This window comes from Rutilus rutilus, assembly GCF_951802725.1.
Source record: "Rutilus rutilus genome assembly, chromosome: 1".
Lineage (NCBI taxonomy): Eukaryota > Metazoa > Chordata > Actinopteri > Cypriniformes > Leuciscidae > Rutilus > Rutilus rutilus.
Window position 1 is genome coordinate 74,258,102 of NC_140209.1, and position 26,669 is coordinate 74,284,770.

At 36.7% G+C, this 26,669-nt stretch overlaps 2 protein-coding genes across 2 annotated transcripts in view; both read left to right on the forward strand.

The window, feature by feature from the left end:
- The window catches only part of LOC311305800 (uncharacterized protein), a 1,224,369-nt gene that overhangs the window by 893,670 nt on the left and 304,030 nt on the right, over positions 1 to 26,669 (forward strand). The window lies entirely within an intron of this gene.
- Positions 1,268 to 26,159, forward strand: LOC311305932 (protein NLRC3-like; the record flags this gene model as incomplete). The annotated part of the gene is made up of 6 exons (XM_084433972.1): positions 1,268 to 1,837; positions 20,229 to 20,357; positions 23,316 to 23,420; positions 23,683 to 23,767; positions 24,035 to 24,230; positions 24,325 to 26,159. Exons 2-6 carry the CDS (start codon positions 20,299 to 20,301, stop codon positions 26,157 to 26,159), a joined length of 2,280 nt encoding a protein of 759 aa, XP_084290098.1. The 5' UTR covers positions 1,268 to 1,837; positions 20,229 to 20,298.

Sequence of the window (26,669 nt, forward strand, 5' to 3'; positions counted from 1 at the left end):
TGCCAGCTGGTCCATGCATATAACTGCACCAAAAATGATGCCACTGGTTTTTCGCCATACTACTTAATGTTTGGTCGAGAGGCTAAACTGCCCATTGACTTGTGTTTTGAAATATCTCCTGAAGGTGAAGATGATGTCAAATATCATCAGTACGTGGATCAAATGAAACGCGAGTTGAAAAGTGCTTATCAGCTGGCCATGGAGGAAGCCTCTAAGAATCATCAAAGAAACAAAAAGCATTATGATTCTAGAGTCCGAAATCAGACTCTCGAAGAAGGTGATCGAGTGTTGGTGCGTAACCTGGGGATCACTGGAAAACACAAGCTGCAGGATAGGTGGAATCCATTGCCTTACCTGGTGATAGAAAAGCTTCCTCACCTACCTGTTTACAAAGTAAAGCCTGAACGGGGATTGGGCGCTGTGAAAACATTACACCGTAATCACTTACTGCCAATTGGTTTTCTGGTGAGGATGCCAGTGAGTGTTCCCAAAGCACCAAAAAGCCGGAGGCCAATGACTCGAGCACAAGGAGTCGAAAGATTAAGAGAATCAAACAATCAAAGTTCAGCACAAAGTGGTGACCATGAAGAACAAGATGAGTCTGAAGAGGAAGATCTTTATCCTTTACCACAACTTACCTTTGAAAGGACTGGGTTATGGGATAAACCCGTTGAGTCTGATAATATCTTACCTGCTTCACGCGATACTCCGGTTGTTCCTGTTGAAAGACCTCCAGTTTCAGATGTATCAGAAGAAGAGGATGAACAAGAAGAGTTAATTCAGTGTGGAGGAACAGAGGATCCTCTATCACCTGTCCTGGAACCTGTGGTGGACACAGAACTAGATGGGGGAGACGTCCTTGCTTCTAGTGTCTTGGATAAGGAGGTGGAGTCTATATCTGAACCAAAAGAACGTAGAAAAGTGAAGCCTGTCATCCGCCTTAGTTACGATGAACCTGGAAAACCAACAGACAGACCAATTACGATAATACAATGGGGCATGATGATTCAGATCTCTTATCAATAAGAACTTTAAGTCTCACAATTTAGCCTATACATTGATACCTTTCTTATCTTCATTACTTACCTGTCAGAGAGTAGACAATTGAGTTCCCTGTTAAGTCTCATGGGGACATGAAGACCTTTTAGAAGGGGGAGGGTGTAGCCCTGTTGAAATAATCTATAATATTTTCTTCAAATCTTATCTTTATATTGTTTTGTTTATTTGACTTATATTGTATATTTATTTTTCTCATGTGTATTAAAAAACGAATTTATATGGTTAGAAGTGTATAAAGTTTGTCTAGGCTCTGATTGGGTATATCACATGTCAGTTTGGTTTGGAGAGCAATGTGATAGGCCAGAGGGGGCGGGAGGAGAGAGTGGGAAGAGAGAGGTAGAAGAAGAGGAGATAGAAGGAAAAAATAACAACGTCGACAGAGAGTGTGACGCAGTTACAATTTGAGCGTTCCTTTGTTTTATTAATAGTAGTGAGTCTATATAATTTCGTACAGAAGTTAAAGTGTTGATCTCCTACTTTAGTTCATCATGAGTGCATGCAAGTTAGTACATACTCGCGAATGTGACACACTAGTTATTCACGAGTGATTTGGATGAACCGGAGACTGAGCTCCTCCGGCCACGTTGGATTTCATCACCAGGTAGCGCTTCAGGTACCCTGGATTGCCTGTAAGTTCCCCTGGCCTCGTTAGATTCCCAGATCGGGACCGCACGGCGAGTGTTGAACGTTTTGCTCGGTGCAGCAGTCTTTCTCCTTCCTGTCGCTCTCTTTGTTGCTCCATTTGTCGTGGGACTATGATGATGTGAGCATGACGATCGTGAGTAGTAACATTACTTTACATTATTGTTGGCTCTAGTAAGAGTGAAGCGGCGATTTGTATTTTTTCCACCCCACCGCACACGAGCATCGTTCAGGCCTGCAACTCTTCTTATTTGTTTACTTTATTCGGACTATTTTTGTCAGTTTTATATATTTTCTCAAAAGTCTGGGCCCAGTGAAATTTTAATAACTGTCTGAAAAGAAATGTGAAGTGATGTGAAAGTGTTGAATATACTCTACTCCATCCATTTCATTGTGTGTAATGTAAAGTTATTTACTGTGTTTGATAACTGTTTTGATAACATTTCACAACTTTAGTTAATCTTCAAGTAAAAGGGAAACAATTGAGTATTTCAAATTGAGTATTTATTCATGGTTTCTGATTACATTTACATTCTGTGATTTTAAAAGCTTTCATTCACTTTCCCCTTAATATAATATATATATATATTACCGTAACGTATGGAAGCATATGGGTAGCAATATTCAATTTGAAATGTAATATGCAAAATGACAATGCAATATGTAAAATGGCAATGCATTTCTGTAATTAAATTTTAATTTTCCCATCATTTGTGCAACGTTTGGTGCAAAATGAAAATGAAAATTCAATTATAAAATTTACATTTGCCATTTCATACACTAGTTTTAATATGTAAATTGAATACATATTTTAACGCTTTATAAGTTGCAAAATTAAAATTAAAATGTATTACAGAAATCATTAGATATGTTTAACATGTTCAAGCAAAAACTGTAGCAAAGTTGTAATTTAAATGTTATTTTTTCTTAATTGCATTTACACTCACAGTTAAGACACTTGCGATTGCATTTCCATTAAGTGTCCCGCAATGAATGTAGCAAAATTCAATGTGCAATTTGAAAATGCATTCTGAGACGATCACGTGCCCGCCCTGTCAATCACTGCGTGAAGTTGGCCCCGCCCCCAACGCAAAATAGGCTCAATCGTTTTACTTCGTTTGTGCTGTAATTTTTGTTTGTTTGTGCTGCTTCTGTTTTTTAGATAGTAAAAGAATATTTATAGGTAATTCTGTCACCCAGGCCTCCACATGCTCCAAATAAAATAGATCTTGTTCGGTTTGTGCCGGTTTTGTTTGTGCAGCTGCTTCAGTTTTTGAAATATTAGACCGAATTATAGACGATGACGTCACCTGCTCAACGTTCACCCAAAATTCTCATATGTTTGTGCTAATTTGCGCTGATAAACGTTTATTTTGTGCTGCTTCGGTTTCTTAAATATTAAAATAATATTTATTGGTCATTCTGAGGTCACTCAGCCCCCCGACCTGCTCCACATTCACCCAAAATAGTCTCGTTTGTTTGTGCGATCGTTTGAGCAGGTTAAAGTTTCGTGTGCTACTTCGTTTTTTTAAATATTAGACACTGAATTATAGACGATGACGTCGACAGCCCTCGACCTGCTCCACATTCACCCAAAAAAGGCTAGGTCGATGAATTTGACCCGTCAGATTCCGTGACCCTGTGTAATAATATTTTTTACAGTCTATGATTAATACCTTCAATATGCTTTATAAAATAGAAAGGGGATTCGCATGTCTGCCTCATATTTTATGATTATACAGCTGCAAACAGAGATGGTCACACACATCACATTCGATCGTCACTTTATTGAACATTACAGTCAGTTATTAAAAGAGCGGTCACGTTTTTCGCTATTAATACCGAATACCAACGGAGCTTTGTCATATGTGATCACAGAGTAATAGGCCTATGCATTTGTAAGGGAAAACTATAGGATCTCCAACATTATTGGCTATTAAAGTTAATAGTAATAAGAATAAAGATAAGCATGTATCAGACAATGAGAATATTTTATACAAAACAAAACCATAAACACAGTCCAGCACCAGACCACATCAGCTCAGCATAATGTTGACGCCTGATAAGGCAGAACATTCTCCCAGACGGTCCAACATCGTACTGGTTCTATCACCTGCAGACGCGTAATAATCTTCGGAAACACTACCATTTCTCTGTTCACGCTCCACTTCATCTGCTAGTGAATGTAACTCGTATCAGCTCTGCCGCCGCCCTGTTTCCTTCCAATACCTCAAAATACGCACCATAGCGTATGTTTACCTGTTGCCGAGCAACGCAGTTGATTGACAGGGCGGGGCGGACACGTGATCGGCTCAGAATGCATTTTCAAATTGCACATTGAATTTTGCTACATTCATTGCGGGACACTTAATGGAAATGCAATCACAAGTGTCTTAACTGTGAGTGCAAATGCAATTAAGAAAAAATAACATTTAAATTACAATTTTGCTACAGGTTTTGCTTGAACATGTTAAACATATCTAATCATTTCTGTAATACATTTTAATTTTAATTTTGCAACTTATAAAGCGTTAAAATATGTATTCAATTTGCATATTAAAACTAGTGTATGAAATGGCAAATGTAAATTATATAATTGAATTTTCATTTTCATTTTGCACCAAGCGATGCACAAATGTATTGAAAAATTAAAATTTAAATACAGAAATGCATTGCCATTTTACATATTGCATTGTCATTTTGAATATTACATTTCAAATTGAAATTTGCTACCCATATGCTTCCATAGTAACGAACCCAGAGCACTCTAGATAACGTTATTGGAACATAGCCTATAGAGTGCTACACATAAATGATGCATTATAGGTGAATTATTCCTTTAAGGATAACCAGGTTCTGCCATTAGCAGGCTAAAGCCGCTGAAGGACTTGTACAATCAGTTTGGAATAATGTCATCACAGTGAAGAAATCACAGCTGAAAATAGCCTATCATTCCACAACTTTATAACCTTGAATAGACAGTTGATCTTGCAAATCAATTTCCATCAAAGTGTCTATGGGAATTAGGGTTGCACGAAATTGACAAAATGTGATATTGGAATATTGATCAGGAAAATTGTGATAACGATATTAATTTAGATATTCTTAAACATATGTAAAAACACAAAAGTTGATTGGCCCCATTTCTGATTTCTCCATTTTTTCGTTGTCTCCCAGAGCCACGCTCATCATGTGGTGTTCTATAGGGCATGTTGCCCTGTCACGTGCATGTGACAGGGCAACTGGCCAATGAAACCATTACTCTAAATCGAATACAACTAAGCCACACAGTCAACGGACGCATCTCTCCACAAAATAAACGAAATATTGCATACTTTCTGCAACATTTTCATATGATATTGCACAACGTGATATTGCAATAATGATAGTGAGTCAATATATTGTGCACCACGAATAGGAAGACACCGAAACACCCAAACAATGTCCTAAAATATGGGCAAACACAGGCATTATTGAAGTAATGAAACAGCAGCAGTTCATGGAATTTGATGAGAGGTTCTAATCATATAATCGTTTTAAAATGTATATACAGTGGTGGCCAAAATCAGTAGAACGGTTCGATTTTTTAATGTTTTAAAAGAAGACTTCCGGTCTCCAAGGCTCCAAGGCTTTATTTGATCCAAAATACAGCAAAAAACAGTAATATTGTGAAATATTTTTACAATTAAAAAAAACTGTTTTCTATTTGATTATATTTTTAAACGTAATTCATTTCTGTGATCAAAGCTGCATTTTCAGCATCATTACTCCAGTCTTCTGTGTCACATGATACTTCAGAAATCATTCTAATATGATGATTTGTTGCTCAAGAAACATTTATATATATATATATGCATTTGGCAGAAGCTTTTATCCTAAGCAACTTACAGTGCATTTACAGGGACAATCCCCCTGGAGCCCCTGGAGTAAAGTACCTTCACTGCCTTGCTCACGGACACACTGTGTAATTTATTATTATTATTATTAATAATGTTGAAAACAGTTGTGTAATTTTCTTTTAGGATTATAATAATAATAATAAATGTTTCTGGACTCTGAATTTGTTTACCTTTTTCCAGAGAAACTGGGGAGGCTGCTGAAGGTCCTTCTGGGGAGTGGGGTCTTTTCCCCAGGTTCTGGGATAGCTGCTGTGGTTGTACTGAGGGTGCTAAAAGGGACACTGACTGTCCAATTGGGGACTTCGGTGGTCCAATAAGTGCTGCTGGGGGTCCCGTTGGAGCTGTTGGGGGATTAAGCAGGGCAGCAGAGGGAAAGATTTTTAGTGAATAATGACTTAAATTTCAGTTTTGTTTGTCTACTATATGATAGAACGGCACAATTACTTGTTAAAAGATTGTGATCTCGATTCAAACACCCACGTGATCTTATTTCTAAATGACAATGATTCTGAGCAGTTGCCATGTATCGGTATGAACATATGTGCTCTATATAAATGATGTATGAACATATATGCTCTGATAATATAGTGTATAGGTTATATGCTGTTATAAAATAAATACATTTTCTGTATTCAGATATAACTTTTTTATTTTATTTTTTTAAGTAGGCCTACAAATAAAATGACAAAATGTAGATGTTAAAAGACATTTATATTAAATGTAATATTACAAAACAACACATTCATGAATTGAACCAATTTGGAATTATTAAACAACTCACAAAAATATTGACATTCATAAAAAAATAAAAAAAATAAAAAAATATTACAAGACCTTGTACTCAACAGAACAGATATTACTTTACCCTCTGAGAGGAGGTCAGATAAATAAAATAGGTTTGAAAGCAGTGAGGCTTGTCTTCAGTGAGACCACACTATGGATACGAGGCCTCCACACATGATAACGTCCTTTAGAAACTGTGTATACTGATTCTGAAACTCTTTAACTGCATTCTCCTCACGACTGTTAAAATAACAACAAACATCTTCACAGAAAGTGCTCTCCTTGCTCATACTGTTCCAGACAGTGACTGACACCATGTATTGCTAGCACTTCTCTTACTGCTTTCTCTCGAGACAAAGTGCTTGTTGTATTCCTCATTTGTAAGTCGCTCTGGATAAAAGCGTCTGCTAAATTAATAAATGTAAACGTAAATGCGCTCACCTAAACAGCAGTTCGCCAGGTAGAGGAGAATGGAGAAAGACTTTATTTGCAAACTAAATAAATTAACTGTCAATTCAAGTTATAAATACTATCACATGATTGAATTTATGGTAAGAATAACAATAATTCAACAAACGCTGATGTGGTTTCTAGTAAAATGTTCATCGATAAAATGACAAGTGACTGCCATAAAACTAGTTGTCCGAGACGTCCAGGCATCAGTCGTCAGACACACAGCAGAGGCATTGCTGACTTTCACCTTCACCTCTTCTTTAATTCTGCTGTAGAGCTGTGGCATCAGAGTGTTTGATATAGTCTTTCGGTTCGGTAAAATGTATGATGAATCAATTGCCTTCTAGAATCTTCTAAATCCAGTGTCACTGACGATTGAAAAAGGTTGAAAATCCAGTGCAATCATTTTAGATAACTCCTCATCCACTTTGCTTTGTTTGACAGGGCCAATTGGTGTTCTCACAAAGCTTGTATCTAACTCTGTCTCGTCCTTTGGACACTGGAGCCAGATGAGGACGCAGTAGAGGCCGTAACAGAGGAGACAGCAGCCGTAGAAGCACGACTACCTCAGGCTTACAAAAAAAAAAGAAAAAAACTGAACTTCCGACATTGTCTATTTAGTGCGTTTTTTGCCAAGTGCAACACAGTCAGTGACACACTGGGATAGACTATGTGGTGCCTGCCTTTTGGGAAGTGAATTTCCCCTTGCCCTTCCATAGCTGTGCTCTCTTCTTGAGCTTTGTGTTGGCCGCCCAGTAATGAGGGAACGCCTGTCTCCCAGTGGTGTTTTCAGACGAGCCACTGCTGTCGGCTGCACTCCAATGCTCGTTTGCACGCCTCTTCTCACCATCCTCCCAGCACCTGATCCGGCAGATAGCTGTGCTCTCTTCTTGAGATTTTTGCCTGTGGGATTGTCCGGATGAGCCATCTCCAGCTGAGCAGTCGTCACTATCGCCAGCCTCGTCCAAAAAGGGGATCTAAATAATTTAAAGAGAAATTTAAAATAATTATAATATTTTATATTATTATAATATATAAAATAATTAAATCAACATGACAACAGTCTCCTACACAAACTCAAACAGGTATGAGGCTCTCGGTGTTTTCAGCATCTGCACACAAACACACACACACACACACACACACACACACACACACACACACACACACACACACACACAGTCTCACTGTATGAGGACACTCCACATGATCTTCATCTCCAGAGTCACTTCACAATTTCCCCCGTTTCATCTGAGAAAAACTACTGTCAAACACACACTGAAACTGTCTGATTACATTTAAAATGAAAGTTTTTATTCATTTCAAAACACATCATATTTGATGCTACATTTGTATTCAATCATAAAACATAGAATCCAGAAAAATATAATAAAACACACTTTAGGAAGAAAAATAAAAAAATAAATGTGGGCCCTAAATTAAAAGGTAGCTTACTCTGTGGAGTTTAATTGTGAACAAACAAGAGGTTTTAAACAGGATTTAGAGATATATGTGGTATAATATCCCGCTCCAGTGCAGTAGGTGTCGGTGTGCAACTGTTCAGCTGTTCCAAACCCTCCTGTAAAACACACGAAGAAGAGGAAAACGAAAGTAAAAGCATCTGGGCCTCGTTTATCACCGCTGCGTCGCACAGAACAGGCTCTGAGAGAGGCGGACGACACTTCCGACGCATAAGTTGTGATTTATAAAAACAAACTTGACGGGAAAATGTGCGCATCTGCACGCAAACTGTGACCTATGTGTACGAACTAGAGATGGGGAGTCGACTCCAAAAGAGTCGATTCCTCGACTCTCACTAGCCCTAGTGTCGGAATCGACTCCAGGTCAGGAATCGACTCCCAGTGTCGAGTGTTTTTTTTCAAGTTCAACACAGCAACAGTTCGTTATAACGAAAAGATTATAATGAATGTAAAGATACGGAAATTAAAACAAAAAGATAAAGAAATGAGAGGAAAAAATAAGTAATGCCAGGAAAACAAAGAACAATATGTATAGATAGTTTTTTTCTGTTGGGTCTGTTTTGCAGCTCAATCAATCATGATGTGGTTCAATACAGTCAATTGGTTGTGATTGGCACAAAACACTGCAGTAGGTTTTACGAACCAATCATGTACCAGTCCTCAGGGTGAGAGTGGGACATGCCCATAATTGGTAAGTGGTGGTTGATTGAGTGATACCAGTGATACTGTTGAGTGATGACTGTTTTTTGAATCCAGTAACGTTAACTTATAATGGCAACCCCGACCTCAACCGTGTGGAAATATTTCAACCAGACCGAAGACAAAACTAAAGTTCGTTGTGATATTTGTAAATGTTGTTTAAAATTCAACAGTTCAACGTCGTGAACATTAACATTAGTGAAATGGCATGTATCTATATGAATTCATTTTCTATTATTAAATGACAAGTGCATTAAAAACTATTATTAAACAACAGTTATTATTGGTAATAATATAACTATTTTTCAATGTTAAACAAAAAAAGTTAAAAAATAAAGTTAAACATGCTTAAGTTAAAGTTCATAGCTTCACTACATTAAAATTATATAAAATAATATACAAAATAAATAGATAAATACACTGTCTAAAACAAGTCTGCTTTTACAAGTTTAATGATTAATACTAACACATGGGCGTCGGAAGCAAAAAAAAAAGTGGGTGGGTCCTCCTCCAGAATTTTTTTTACTAATGCCATTTTCATGTATTCTGATGCCTTTTAATTAAACAAGTAAACTAAACTCGCCTCCACGTAGTGCATTAAATGCAGAGCTATCCGTGGATTAACCTGCTGATACCATGGTCATTTGCCAGCATTGACAACTTAAAGCTGTTATTGATGTTTGCAACGCAATATTTGACTGGAAGGGTACAACGGGCGCAGGGACGCGGGAAGTGGGGGTGCTGTTTTCACAGAATTGTAAATGCAACGCATAGGGTAGAGTGGGGGAAAACGCCCCCCTGGGGTAAAACGCCCCCCACCTGTTTTTCCCAAAATAACCACTAAAAGTAGTCAAGATACATTTTTACTGTTGCTATGCACTACGTTGATAACGGGGATATACAAATCTCTATGGAGAAGCTGACACCAGCGACACATTTGAAGAGAAGAGGATTACATGGTAAATGCTATAATTTTCAGATATTAGTAAATAAGTGTTTAAGAGAATATTGTTCTGCAGGATATCGCAGTGATGTATGATAGATGAATAGTGAAGTCTGTAGTTTGAGATCATATATTATTTATAAGGAATATAATTATATTTTAAAAATTAAACATTATTTTAAAAAACTCATAGCTTGTGGGGTAAAACGCCCCCCCTGGGGGCATAGTTTCTCTATCATAATTACTATAATAAAATATTTATGTCTATCAAATCCTTTGTTTTACACTTAATGCAGTATAACTAGGTGGTAAAATCTAAATATTTGAACAAAACATGAAAAAATTACCTCAAGTGAGCATTAACTAGCTAGCTTGCTAGCAAAGTTAGCTCACTGATGGAAGGTAGTTAAATTTGGCTATTTTGGACATTGCTGAAATAAATATTAATATATATACATGTTGATACATTACTTGCCTTTTACCTTTAGAGATTAAAAACTATTGTCTGTTAATTTTGCTGTTGATCTATGAAGCAAACTGGTTGGTAAGAAAGGGGGCATTTTACCCCACCTTGGAGGGCGTTTTACCCCACCGCTGGGGCAAAACGCCCCCTTTGTACAAAAATATTTTCAGTGAGAATACTAATTAATTATGAAGGCTGAGCAATTTTAATATTTGGTGAATAACTCCTGCCATAGTCACTCAAAACCGGGATGGCAATTCTAGTCACATTTATGTTTTGTTTCACTGTAATGTCACATTTTCCTTAAGGGGGGCGTTTTCCCCCACTCTACCCTATGTTAGTTCGTTAAAATTTATAAATTTTTAGCATTTAGTCATTTATTTGTAACAAACACTTTAAGTGGGCTATTTAAAAATTGTTATATATGTTAAATTATGTTTTTAAAACATAAGCGAAGAGTGTAGGCTATTATGTGTGTGTCGAAAGAATTTGTCCGCAGCTGCAAAAAAATTAAAAATAAAATAACACACAGTCAAAAACCCCACTGTTAGTGTTTTGTAAGGAACAGGCAAATATGTAAAATATAGCAGGATACATTTTAATTGTTTACTAATAAAACAGTTATTTTTTTATGTCAGTGTCGGCTAGACAGATGAAGTTGACGACTCGCGATCTTCGCAGCGCCAGAGAGAAATGCACATTTCATACGAATTAGGCCTACATAAGCGGCGCAGTCTGTTTTCTTTCGTTTTGAATTGTTCTGCTTAAAATTAGACATTTCAAGCTATATGTCTCAGGTCTGTGAGGCAATAGGCTATAGCCCTACGCCGAGTTTCGGTTCATTTATGAGACGAGCTCCAGGTTCGCCAGCGCCTCCGTGTCCTGATTATCTATTTTCTAATAGCCTTCTTATTTATTAAACCCAGACAATTTTTTGATGAAACATCGATTAAAATTAAGATACAATTAATACAAAACGAAATTAAATTTAAAGACAGGCTTTATGCTTTCAGTTTGAGGTCTCTGTGAAAGTTTTAAAACATTCGTTTAGTGCCGCTTTAGAGCGCTCACGTCCGTAGCAGAGAACTGTCTGTAACTTTTTATTTTTTTGTGAAATAAATTTCTAAAAAAATGCGACTTAGTCCAGTGCGACTATAGGCCTATGTTTTTTCTTCCTCGTGACGCATTTTTTGATATGCGACTCTGGAGCGACTTATAAAATAGGCGGTAAGTTATTTATTATTTTTGTGCAAATGTCCCATAAAGTCCAATCCTTTAAGGATTAATTTATGTCCCGTTGACCGGTCCATTGCGTTACGAATAAAAGCAGAATCAAAGTCAAAAATGTGATGTGCAGTCAGGTTTGAGTGTGCGCTATTTGATCAAGTGTTCTCACTGATACGCTTGTTGTGATTCGCGGAGATTTGACGAGTTTTATAGTCTTGATATTGTTTCTTATTCAAAAGAAGTGACGCCCCTTTTTTCGTCAGTTGCGGCTCGTTGAGAAATATAATTTAGCGATTCAGCGGAAATGGAGTTTAATTCATTTGGGCATTCCTCAAGTGGAATGGATTTGACTGACGACGCTCTGAAAAGCGAACAGACATATGCGCTGAATATAAAAGTGAGTGGGTCCAATATCATTGGTCTTAAAAAGTGGGTGGGTCTTGTCCCACCCATATACAATGGTTCCGACGCCCATGTACTAACATATTGCACACTTAAATATGATTTGAAGAAGCTGCGATGTGAAAAGGAGGGGGATTTATAAGGTTTAGTTGATTAAACATTTTAGTATAGGAAACATTTGTATCCTCGCTCTTGACTCCTCAGGAAGCCTCCTCGTTCCTCGCCCTCCTCCCGGTGGAATTAAAGAATTTAGATGTCCTACATGAGAGCGGAGCTCGATCGGTTTCAGGGTCGTAGGACATACGAGCGAGAAGTGAGGAAACGAGGAAGCATATTGAGACGCACCTTCTGAATTCTGACCCTATTTTAATTCAAAGTAAATGGAGTCGAGGAGTCGATTCCACCGACTCCAAAATTAGGAGTCGGGAGTCGGAGTCGACTCCAAAAAAACCGGAACCGAACACCCCTAGTACGAACGTTTTGGAGACGGAGCAGTTTGGCGAACCGATGGTGAGCTGGAGTTAAATGTCGTTTTGGTCGCTTTTAGACAGAGCATTTTAAGAAAATTATACATATACAGAAAGATAATACAACTATAATTTCACTCACCAAGCCTGTCACATGAAGCAAACATCCATCCATTCCTACATGTCCGCGGCAGCGAGCGCGCTGGGCCGTTCAGTGAAACTGACGCATTAAGGCCAATTTATACTTCTGCGTCGAGTGTACGCCGTAGGGTACGTCGTAGGGTACGCACGTAGGCGACGCCGTCGTGAGCATTTATACTTCTGCGAATGTCTGTGTTGCTCTGCAGTTACACCGCCGAAACGCTAGTTGGCGCGGGTGGGTTTTAATGTTCCAGTACCACTGTGTTTACATTCCTCGCGGCTGTTTTGAGTTTAGGTTTCTACGAGCAATGGCGACTGAAGGAGTCATACAGATGGCTGTATTTCCGCACTTCTTCAAGCAATCTCTCGGTCACTTGGTCTGTTTCCATGGCTCTTCACTGATCTTCGGAATTTAAAAATGGCGGGCGGGCGGTGCTGAGTGCAGAAGATCATTCCGGAAATGCGTAGGAGGAAACGCGATGCTATCCAGCCGACCAATCACAGATCTTGCGGTCCGCGTCGCCGCGACGCGTAGTTACATTTTTGAAGAGGTGCGCGTCAGGGTACGGCGAAGGGTACGACGTATGGTACACGTCAATGCGTATGCTACGCCGTACCTTCTACGCGAACCCGACGCAGAAGTATAAATTGGCCTTTAGCCTATCTAACGGCAGATGAAGGAAAACCGTACATCTTCATTATGAGTCATAATCATAAATACAGTGCATGTTCACAATAACAGTTTAAATAAATAAAATAATTATTTAAAATATGTTTTTACTTCTGATAAACGTTTAGATTAAATATAATCGATAACGGACGAACGGTTTTATAAGTCTGAATATTTTTTTGGCGTAGCCTACGCAATTTTTGGCTTCCGGGCGCACGTACACTTTTAGTAAGGATCCTACGCACAGTTTTATAAATGAGAGCCCTGATACCCAAACCTGTTACTCACTGGATTTGATCTGATCTATGATCCAGAAAACATTTCTCCAGATTTAGCACAATGCCTCCAAATCTAATAACACTCGCGGCCATTTATGTGTTTAATCCACAATCCATCGAGACCAGCAAGAGATTCTGAGAACGACGCGCGCGGACTGACAACAAGCGCTACTGAGTTTAAAATACTGATAAATTCATATAATTATTATTATTAATACATTCTCCATTAAAGTCATTTGTAATTATTAGGAACTTTATATTGTATATAAAGCGAGATTTAAATGTGAAGTTACAGAAGGCTGTTCTTCTGCTACTCCGAACAGACGAAGAATCTGCCAGAAATTACAATCTTTTGAAGTTAAAACATGAAGTTTTATTGGTTTATTGAAAACGAATATGTTTCTGAAAGTTTTCCCCCATTTCCTCTTCAGTTTTAGGCTGTTGCAGGGACGGACTGACAATCTGTGAGTTCTGGAAAAGTCCAGAACGGCCGTACAACAACGAGGACCGTCGGCACAAAAAAAAAAAAAAGTCTAATAAAGCAATATGAACAGCCAACAGCAGGGGTAATCACTTATATGCTACGTAAAAAACAACAACTGAGGAAGAAGAGTCGGCCTATAGCCACTGACAGAAAGTTAGTTTTATAAGGCTGTACTTTTAAATTTGCTTAGGCCTACATTATATTTGAATAGTTAAGTTATCGTATAGCAGTGTTCTCCAACATGGTGCCTGTGAGTTGCCCGCTAAACACATTCTATAAATAGCCCCAATTTGCCGTCGGATTTCCAGACTTCGAATAAATGGTATAATTTTGTGACCTTTTCAACTAAACGTTTCAATTTGAACTTTTGCCTCTACAAAATTACCCAACTCTCTTTGATTATACGCTGTCATTTGCGTTGCGTATGAGAAACATCAAATGGCAAAAGCTCAAAAAGCGGAACATTATCAGCTCGGCCCAAATAACAGCGATCGGGGCCAAAGCAGCTGTGCGGGCTGATCTCGATCACGCGAACATTATTACACAGAGCTGCACGATCCACTGAGAAGCAGTTCAATTCAGCGCAGAATTCTCTATCTCTATTATAAACACACAAATGACTATGTGATTTAAGCTTGTTAAAAGCCAGATGAAATAGTGCTGATATAATTATTCTCAACATATTGACGCAAAAAAAACAGGCGAAACATCCCAGATAGCAATTACGTTTGGGCCAAATGTGGGTATTATCTGGCACATATGGCCTAGATGTGGCATGGCTGAACAGATATGGGCCAAATTGTAGCCATATTTGTTTTGCCATAACTTTAAAATCTGCGGGAAATGCTCTCTTGGTTCACAACTGATTTTGAGGTATATATGGCCCAGATAACAACGAACACATGAGAACCATATGTGGTTGAGCTATGGCACACAGTGAGAAACACCGACTTGTGGTAAACATTTGGCTTATACGTGGAAAAACACAGGAATCCTGAAATTAAGTGCGGCAGACATCCGCCGTTCCACACCTCAGGTTGCTCTGCATCTCCCCTCCTATTGGTGGAGTGAGACTACGGCGCGAGTTTGACTGCTGGCCAGCTGACGTCATTTACTCTGCTTTCCTCACGACTGTGTATTCAGGTAAGTGATGTTTTGGCATTTTAAAGTCATATAATTGAAATATGCAGAATTATGTGTCAATATTGCATGTTATTATGCGTTTAGTTATTCGTTTAATCGAGGAAGGGGTTGAGCTATTATTTTCCTCCTATAACTTACAATAAAGTTTAATGTAGGCTATAGCAGTTCGCTGGTTTGCCGTTTTAAATTAAGATGTTTTTGTTTATAAATCAACAGCTCACTGTCGTACACATATAAAATAGTATAGACGCGGTCCAATGTTGGTGTTACTGTGTCAAAAAACCTAAATCCTAATTTGTGTTCACAATCATTCAACTAATCATAATATAAAAATGCCAAGAATAAACACATTAATACTTGTGCATTATTGTATGTATCTTAATTTAACTCTGAAATGATATTCAACCAAGACTTTTTCTCATGACTTTTCCCTCTTTAAAATTAAAGTTGTAATGTTAACGTTAGGCTATTAGTGTCAAGTCACAATACCAAAATTGTGACTTTCGATACAATACCTGAATGTTAACATGAACTAATAATGAACTGCACTTCTACTGCATATATTAATATGTGTTAATGTTAATTTCAACATTTACTAACACATTCAAAATCAAAAATTGTACTTGTTAACTTTAGTATGCACTGTGAACTAACATGAACAAACAATGAATTGCTGTATTTCTGTTAACTATCAATTAATTGAACGGCCATTCACTGCCATTATAAAGCTTGGAAGAGGCAGGGAATTTTTATAATTACTCTGATTTCTAACGATAGAGATTATATACCATGCTATGGTATACTGTCATACCGCCCAGCCCTAATGTGCAGTATGGGTGGGGCAATGACAATATATTTCCATATTAAAAACCTAGAAAATATGGTTTCAGATGGAGTAAGTAATAGTTTATAGTTCATTTTTTAATATAAAAGCACTTTAATTTTAGGGTGGTCTATTTAAATGCATATTTCAACCACTTACACAATGGTTTTTTTTTTCCTATCAGATTACCTATCTGGGTCTGGTTGGTGGCTTTGACCTGGATAACACCGTGTGGAGAGTGCTGAAAGCCACTTTTACAACTGCTGTGGCACGTTATGAATTGGAGAGAAGTCAATGGGAAGATTGGTGTCCGACGCCTGGTCGTAAAGGAAGTTGTCATTGGTGGGACCTTTTTTAGAAGTCACTTTTATTTGTATAGCACTTTGCACAATACACAACTTTTCAAAACCGCTTTACAGAACATTGTATTTTTATTTCTGTTATCTCAGTATCGACTTTTAAAAAAGTAAAAGTAACTTTTTTTTGTCATTACCTGATCACATCCGTGGCTCACTTAAGTGACTGCATTTTTTTATTTAGAAGTTTTATGTTTTGTTTTTAAAGAAAGTTATTTTTTATATATTGCGAATCATATCGTTTCAATCTTATTTTTAAAGCTGTAATCACAATATAAGATTATCATTCTGTCAAAGTCTCATGCCAGTGCATGCCTACACCTATCTGTATTTAGTTCATTATCACTGTGTATTTAAAGGGTTAGTTCACCCAAAAATGAAAATTCTGTCAGTAATTACTCACCCTCATGTTGTTCCACCCCCGTAAGACCTTCGTTCATCTTCGGAACACAAATTAAGATATTTATGATGAAATCTGAGATCTGTCTCACTCCTCCATAGGCTTCTCTGTTATTGACACTTGCCAGCCCAGAAAGTTAGTAAAGACATTGTTAAAATAGTCCAAGAATACAGTGGCTGAACCTTAAGTTTATCAAGTGTCGAGAATACTTTTTGTGCGCAAAACAAGCAAAAATAAAGATTTTTTTCAACTCTTCATTTTCCTCTAAGTGAGTTCACATAGTGTAACAGCGCAGCGCTTCTCGGTTGTACGTCAGAACGTAGGCTCACGATTTGGCCAGCATCCCACACATGACCAGCGTCAGCCAATAGTGAGTCTACGCTCTGACGTACAACCCAGGAGTTGGAAAAACTTGTGGGTAATTACAGACAGAATTTAAATTTTTGGGCGAACTAACCCTTTATGTTCCTCCTTGCATTCAGTACATGGCATCATTGCGGATTATCTTGAGTTTATTTTGTGTTAGTAAAAACACTTCTTTTTGTAGACTCTGTCTTTGGACTAAAACATGACATTAATGCTATCTGTGTTGGTGTGTTTTTACATTAGAGTGTGCATGTCTTTAAAAAAAAAAAAGCAGAATACATGCAGTGCTGTAAATTTTAACCGGTTGGTGCAAAAGTATTCTAAAAATCTAAATAATTTGTCATAAGGAATTATGGTATAATTCTGGCCCACATATTGAAAAATACAATTTGCAATTCCTTTTGAAAATTTACTGGAAAAAAACTTTCATACAGTGGTAATTCAGAGGTGTTTAATTTGTTAATAATTGCAATTAAAATATTAAAGGAAATTTACATTCATGATTTTTTTTCATTCTCCTGCAGCTCCAGCTTCCAGGTTGTATTGCTGCTAACATTATTTAAATTCTTCTTTATTGCAGGTGCAGTCAGGCAGAATCCCCTTACTGGAAAAGGTCAACACATTGCCGACCCTCATTGGAGACTTCTCTGCACATCAACACACTTCTCAACTCTTTACCTTTCAAGTTTGCTTTAACTTTCTGAGTTTCTCTTTAAAATTCTCTTTACCACGTTACTGTGATTTATTTGTATTACTCTCATTAGACTAATTAAACATAACATTAATACATGCTTTGATCGAGTGTTTTGAACTTTGGTGTAAAAAATTAACTTTGAATGCTATTTATATTATTAATTTGTATTCTTAAATGTTTTCAACTGAATTCTACTTAAAATAAGTACAACTGAGTAGCTGTAATTCTATGTATTTTTAAATATTTTCAACTGAATACTACTGTAATTATTAAATTCAACTCTGCTGTAATTATATTTATCTTTATGAAATGTTTTCAACTGAACACTACTGTAATTATTCAACTCTTGCTGTAATTATATTTATCTTTATGAAATGTTTTCAACTGAATACTACTGTAATTAAGTACAACACTTTAGCTGTAATTATTTAAATGCTTGTCAAAATAAATAGTTTTGAGTACATTTGTTGTTGAGTGTTTAATTTACCTGTGAGTTAATAAGACTTTAAATACTGTCAGCTGCATGTGGGCCACATAAGGGCCGTTAGATTTTAACAGAACTCAACCATACTGAAGTTGCATACCAGGCTCACATATGGGCCACATGAAATTGTAGTATTTGGCTCATGCTTGGTGGAGTTATGGCAGTCCTTTGGTTCAGTTCTGGCAAAGGAGATGTGGGCCATATCTGGGCCGGCAAACACAAACTAATCTGGGCCACAGCTCAGCTGTTTATCTGGCCCACATCTTTGCCAAAGGAAATTTGCTGACTGGGATTGTTCCGAGAACAAACCAGTTAGAAGACATTTCACACCACAACTTATGAATTAACTTTAGTAAAACAAACTTTTTTTGGCAGAAATGTGCCTGTATTCATAAAATGCTGTTATATTAATATAGTCATGTATAGCCTAAATGTATTAAATGCAATGCAGTAATGTTTTGTTTAGAAGTTATGGCAGTTTATTTAGGCCTATTTTTTTTTCATTTATTTATTTATTTATTTATTCATTTATATTTATACTAAATGTTTGGGCTACTGTTTTTGATAACACATACAATAGGTTTATAGAAAATCAACAACAAAATCAATAAATATTTTCATAATTTTTCAGGAATTGTTTTTTTTTTTGTTTTTTTTACGCTTGTAAGTCTGAACCAGAATATCAAGATATTTTATTATTTCCCATATGATGGTGAAAAGTAAAACAGCTTCACCATGTTATATGTGTAATAAATATTGGAGTATAACAAATAAAAATCCCTTCTAGATTATTTTATCCCTTGAGGTAGCCCTCACACAAAAAGGTTGGAAACCCCTGGTATATAGTAACTATATGTTTTTATTATTATTATTATTATTTATGTGTAAATTTTATTATTTATTATTATTATTTTATTATTTTTACTATATATATATATATATATTATTATTATTATTATTATTAACTATATGTTTTATAATTACAAGTTTGTGTAATTTGGGGTTTCTGTAGCCAGTGCCATTTCATTATTTGTATTTTATGGCATTGTACATTTTTTGTTTTTATTTAATAAACACAACCCCAATTATCATCATTGGTTTTGAGATGTTACTTGCTGTGAATACCTTGTCTGATAGGCTACAGTATTGTGGCATATAGTATCAGGACATCCTGGCTAGTGTCTGTCGCACAGGGCTATGGCGAATGGCCGGATGATGGGCCTATTTGGGAGAAAGTCCTGGGCTGTTTTTTAGCCCCAGTCCGTCCCTGGGCTGTTGTTTTTGTGATGTGAAATCGAAAGTATTTTTGAAGCAGACATTTACAGTAGACAGACAGATGAAGCCTGACGTCAATGAACAACAATCTGCTGTTATTAAACTGAATATTTCAGTTCAAATATAGCAATTATGGTTAGTAGTTATACAGTATGTCTATTATAATTCTGGTTACTTTTACTCAATCAGTTATTTTAGGATCATTTGAAAGTAATGAAATCAATCATCATTGTGAACTTGAAGTAATGATTAAATGACAAACGATTCAACAATTAATAAAGATTGGGTAAATATGATTGTAAAATTATATTAAACTGTAATAGAGAATATAACAAATCAGCTTCAATTTTCCCACTCAAAGTTTTAAACACAATTTCTGTTCCCCAATGAATTAATATTTAGAGTCAGTTAAACTCATTAAACAATCAGAAATGATTAAGACCATTCGGTTATTTTACATGGCAATATATTTGTCTGTAACTCACTTTATTTTATAGATTGTTTTTGCTGTTGCTGTTGTTGATGATAACTCCGCATTCTTCAGTATTGTCTTAAATAAGATGTTCTTCATCTGTGTAAAATGGTGTCATTTCCAGGTGATGCTGAAGGATTGAGTGTTTCCAGAAACCAGTGCTGATCAGTTTTCAGTGTCAGTTTAGCTGCAGTATGTCAGAGGAAAGAGGAAAGGACTCTCTCTCTCAGATGAGTCTCTCAGAGAAACACAGGTAAGACTGCGTCTGTTTTCATCAGTTTAAACTCTACTGGACTTTGTGTTTCCCTGTCAATAACACAACTTTAACCCTCTGAGGTCTGAGCTGTTTTCTGGGCCCTGGAGGTGTTCTGACATGCTCTGACATTTCTGGTTATTTCTGTTACTTGTGACATTTTCATGGCTAAAGTCTAATTACACTGTATTCAGCACAAACTCTGCTACAATAATATATCAGCAGCATGTGTGTAAAAGTTTGTAGTTTTGAGATAATGACATTTATGCGTGGTTTGTGAAAATACAAAAAAAAATTCTCACTGAAATAAGGCCATGAAACCCATGCTGATTATTTCTTAACAAGACTTTTAAAAAAATTGTATCACGTAGCCTAGAATATTTGCTCTAAAACTATGTGAAAATCACCCTGACTGCTCATTCAGATAAGACAATATATTGATTTAAAAATTTTACGACGTGTTTTGTGTGAAAAAGCTCTATGCGGGAGCTCATTAATATGTAAGCTTTTCACACCTGAGAAAGACAAAGACCCTCCCCTAACGGCCCTATTAGGAGCTATCAGGCCCTGTCATTCTGAGCAACCTTGCACAATACTGTAAATGAGGAGATTTAAAAAAGAATGGCTTTTAAATTGTTTGGATTTATTTACAACACAACATAGTCCAAAGATACACAACACATGCCAAAAAAGCACTTATTGAAAACAATGATCCAAAGACAGAGACCTTTGTGCCATTCCTAAAAACATTGTACATACCTTTCATTTCCAAGGTGTTTGATTTTCACTTTACCATGTTCATGTACAGAGACTCATGTGGATGTTGAAGTCCTCAGTGGCATCTGGGCCCTGAAAAAAAAAAAGTGAACATACTGATATCAAGAGAAAGGCCTGCATGATTTTGGGAATAAATTTTAGATTTTTCTGGTTACAATTGCTTTTTAAAATTCACAGAATACACACACACACACACACACACACACACAAATGTTTCCAACAATATATAATATAATGAACACCAGGTTTGTTGTGCCTTGTAAGCATAAGCTATGTGCAGGCAACAACTAAGCTAGAGAAAAATATATTGATTATCATGTTACTTCAAATGTTTCCATTCGTTATGATGATATGAAATGAGATAATAGTAAAAACATGAAGATGATCGCGATCCAAAATATGATACATTCAAACGCGATCACGATCCAAAATATGATACGTTCAAACGCGATCGCGCTCAAATATAAAACATTATGGTTACCATATACATATCTACATTTGAGCAGATATCCACAAACACAGTAACAGTAAGCACGGGTCTAAATATTATAATATTCACCATATATCTAGCAACAGTTCAACTGCAATGTGAAATTTATAACTAATATGTAAGAATTTCTTACCTTACATCTTTCTTGTCTTCAAATCGCGTTCTTCTTCTGATGTAAATCCAATGTAAGCTCAGGCGCGTCATTCAAACTCGACGAAAAGTGAAGTGAAGTGTTTTGTTGTTGAGGTAATGAGCGCGATCGCGTTCCATGTGGAGATTTGCATGTGAATTTCTTTTGCGCGAGTGGGCGTGGCCAAATTAAATCTAATGAGCAAGCGTTTGAGAAGCTGGACATCTTGTTGGTTTTATACAAATTACTTAAACAGAGAATATTTGTTTTCGTTTTGAATCCGATCATTTAAAAGTACACACTTAAATGTTTATAAAGGTATATGGCTCATAAATGTGTGACTAGTATTAGCTGAGTTTTGTTTCAGTTTATAGACGTGCTCAAGAAAAAAAAGTTCACCGCGACGGAGAGGCAGAACGCACACCCTGTTTATTTTCTTTATTTTACAAAAGCACAATGTTTTGATTTGATTGTAAGTGGACACATACAAAAGTAGAAATATCACAGATTCTTTTTTTATATTTCTTTTTTCTGTATGACCATAAATGACAGAGTAATTTTATAGTTCTACAATGTGGAGAAAATCCAGCAAAACGCGCCGGTGCGTTTGCCGACCTCAGAGGGTTAAGCATATTTGCACATGCTTTGCACAGTTTCTATTTTTAACTTCTTAAATTAACTCTGACATTGTCTATAAAGCCCTGTTTGCTCTATAGAAAATATCACAGTTAATAATTTGTTTATAACCTTCTAGATGCTGAATTAATCCAAATAAATGACTTTAGTTTTTAGATCATACAATTATTGACAGACATTAGGAAACAACTATACACTTAATTTAATTCAAGTATGCTAACACAACTGTGTCACACAGACATTTCTGCTCTCTATTTCTGTCAATAAACAAAAACTTGAAATGTTCTCATAGAGTGAAGTATTTTTTAACATATTAAATCTCTCTCATATATATTAAAGAAATCGTTAAACTAATGTGAGTCAGTAAAATAAAATAGTAGTTAACTATAAAACAGTAAATTGTGTGAGTGTGTGTATTTCTGTGGAGGATTAGATTAAGACACAGATGTGTTTCACACACAGTTGATCCTCCTTTACTAAAGTGTTTTCTCTCTGTTCTTTGTGTCATCAGTGTAAGATCAGGCTCACATGTGTCCAGCTCTGTGTCTCTGAAGAGTACCACCTTTAGACAGGAACTGAGTTTTATTGAGACTTATTGTTTAATTTAGTCAAGTTCATTCATATACACCACTGTAGACAAATAATACAACAATAAGTCTCAATAAAACTCAGTTCCTGAGAACCTTATGAAACTCATTCCAGTAACACAATTACACAGGCAGCCACAAGGAGACACAAATACACTATGGAAAATAGATCATTAAACTAAACATGTATATATGTTTATCCATCCGACTGTAGTCGTAAATGGACAAATGCACAGCTATACTGCATTTAATTACTATTTGCAACATTAAACCTTTTCAAATGAGACTAAAGTATCTCCTGTAGTAAAGTGTTTTCTCTCTGTTCTTTGTGTCATCAGTGTAAGATCAGCCTCACATGTGTCCAGCTCTGTGTCTCTGAAGAGTGATCAGTCTAAAGATAGAGGACCAGACTTCAGTGAGAAAACACCATCATCTAATAAAAGGTATTTCATAAGTTTCTAATTTTTTGTCACACGTTGTCTGTGTTTAAAAGTTGTATCAGCGAATACCAATCATGAAACATTTCTAGATCCAATATTTATCATTATTTATCATTGAATCATTTATCATGATATTTCTTATTGACTACTCTGATAAATATTTGATCTGATAAATATTTATCAGAGTATTCACAGCTAATGCTTTTTCTCTTTCTGTGAAATTTTGCCTGGAAAATCCGTATTTATTTTATTTATTTGATTACAGGCTTCAATATGAGACATTAGACTCAGACGTTCAGACTCACAGGAACCACGAGAATTTCAAAGACAATCTTCTAGGAATCTTCCAGGTAGGAAAACACATTTTTATAAATGTTTAATATTCTAACAAACAAATATGTTATTGAACAAAGACATTTTATTTAATTCCTCCAGATCCATTTTTTCCTCTGAAACATTTATATATTTTTTATTTTTCTATTTGTTAAAAATATCAGCTGGTTAACATGTTAGTCTTTTAACTGGAGTTTTTTTTTAGATATTATAGTTATTGAATAAATTGTGTTGACCAAATGTAGATGTACAATTTGTGTCTTTTTTCTTACTTTTGTTTGTAGGATCTTGAGAGCAAAATAATCACGTTTCTGAAGAATGAGCTGGAGAAGTTTAAGAAAATATTACAAAAGGAGAACACACAACACTTTGTGAAGGACTTTAATGAGAACAGATCCAGTATCAAAGAATCAGCTCTTGATCTCACACTACATTACCTGAGAGAGATGAAGCAAGATGAAGCTGCTGATGCTCTAGAGGGTTAGAGACTCATGATCATCTGTCTGATTGTCTCTTATAAATGTAGGAGAGAAAATGAAGACTAAAACTGTCTATTTTCTGTTCCTGTGTTTAGATGAGCTGCTCTTCATTCATCAGCTGAAATCTGGCCTAAAGAAGAAGTATCAATGTGTGTTTGAAGGAATTGCGAAGCAAGGTGACTCCACACTTCTGAATAACATCTACACAGATCTCTATATCACTCAGGGTGGCAGTGAACAGGTCAATACTGAACATGAGGTGAGACAGATTGAAGTTGCTTCCAGGCATCATGAAGCACAAGAGATACAGGTTGAATGCACAAATTTGTTTGAAGCTCCTGAACAAGACGAGGAGATCCGAACTGTACTGACAAAAGGAGTCGCTGGCATCGGGAAATCAGTCTCTGTGCAAAAGTTTGTTCTGGACTGGGCTGAAGGAAAACAAAATCAAGATATCAGCTTCATATTTCCTCTTCCATTCAGAGAGATGAACTTAAAGGAGAAAGAAAAACTAAGTTTGATGGACCTTATAACTCAATTTTTCCCAGAGACAAAAGGACTGAACCTTACAAGAAGGAATCAATTCAAAGTGCTGTTTATCCTTGATGGACTGGACGAATGTCGCCTTCCTCTGAAGTTTGACTGTAATGAGACGTGGAGTGATGTATCGTCACCAGCCTCTCTGGATGTTCTCCTAACGAACCTCATGAAGGGAAATCTGCTTCCTTCTGCTCTCATCTGGATCACCACCAGACCAGCAGCTGCCAGTAAGATTCCTCCTGACTGTATCGACCGGCTGACAGAGATACGAGGATTCAGTGACGCACAGAAGCAAGAGTACTTCAAAAAAAGATTCACAGATCAGAATCAGGCCAACACAATCATAGATCACATTAAACAATCAAAGAGTCTCTTTATCATGTGCCACATCCCAGTCTTCTGCTGGATATCAGCCACGGTTCTCCAGAACATTCTGGAGGAGAAAAGAAATAATGATGTGAAAAACACTCAGACTGATGAGATCTCTAAAACACTGCAGGAATCAAACACTGAAGACACTCCCAAGACTCTGACACAAATGTACACACACTTTCTCCGCTTTCAGATCCAGCAGAGTCACCGAAAGTATGATGGAGAATACGCACCAGATGTTTCCTGGGATAAAGATGCTATCCTTTCACTGGGGAAACTGGCGTTTCATCAGCTGGAAAGAAACAACCTGATCTTCTACGACACAGACCTGGAAGCCTGTGGTATTGACGTCTATAAGGCATCAGTGTACTCAGGCATGTGTACCCAGATCTTTAAGGAGGAAACAGGGATTGTTCTTGGTACCATGTACTGCTTTGTTCACTTGAGCATTCAAGAGTTTATTGCAGCCCTTTATGCACATCTGTTTCTGGACATCAACAAGACAAGTGTGTTCGATCATGAGTCTACAGAACAGGAAAACAGAAATGAAACCATGATTGATTTTCTCAAGATTGCAGTGGACAAGGCACTCCAGAGTGAAAATGGACACCTGGACCTTTTCCTTCGCTTCCTCCTCGGTCTGTCGCTCCAGTCCAATCGAGGACTCTTACGAGGTCTGTTGACACAGCAAGACGGCAGTGACCAGAGCAACAAGGAAATAGTTCAGTACATCAAGCAGAAATTAGAAGATAATCTTCCTGCAGAGAGATCCATCAATCTGTTCTACTGTCTGAATGAACTGAACGACCAAACTCTGGTGAAGGAGATTCAGACCCACCTTAGCAAAGGAAGTCTCTCATCTGGTGACGTGTCACCTGCCCAGTGGTCTGCTTTAGCCTTTGTGTTGTTGACATCAGAGGAAGAGCTGGAGGAGTTTGAGCTTCAGAAATTCAAGAAATCAGACGAGTGTCTCATTAGATTATCGGCAGTCATCAAAACCTCCAGAAGAGCTCTGTAAGTATTTTAACATATTTTTTCATGTTTTGCTCTCATCTGAAAAATGTCTTATCTACATTACTCTATAGTGATTCCTCATCATGAACATGAACTTATCCCTGTAAAGCCTGACATATGAAATAATAGTCTGAATTTTTTTTTGTGTGTGTGGAGACAGTTTAAAAGACCTTGTAAAAATGTTTTGCATGTTTGTCTTGTATCATATGATACTCCAGACTTTAATGACTTGTATAGAATTATATATTAGCTCATACTCATACTTGTGGAAAAATAATTGGGGAAATAATGTGGGGGAAATAATGTAATTTGGTACAGATGTTAATTAAATTGCCAACAAGTAAGATGAAATTCTGAAAGGTTATAATATAAAACATTGAGATTTTTATATAACAATTCTGAGAACACCAGCGCCTGATCACACAGCGCTCACTCACATTCTCCGTCTTCATTAGTTTACAATCTCTGTCAGTCATATCTAATACTTTGTTAGACAGAACTGGAAAACAAAGAA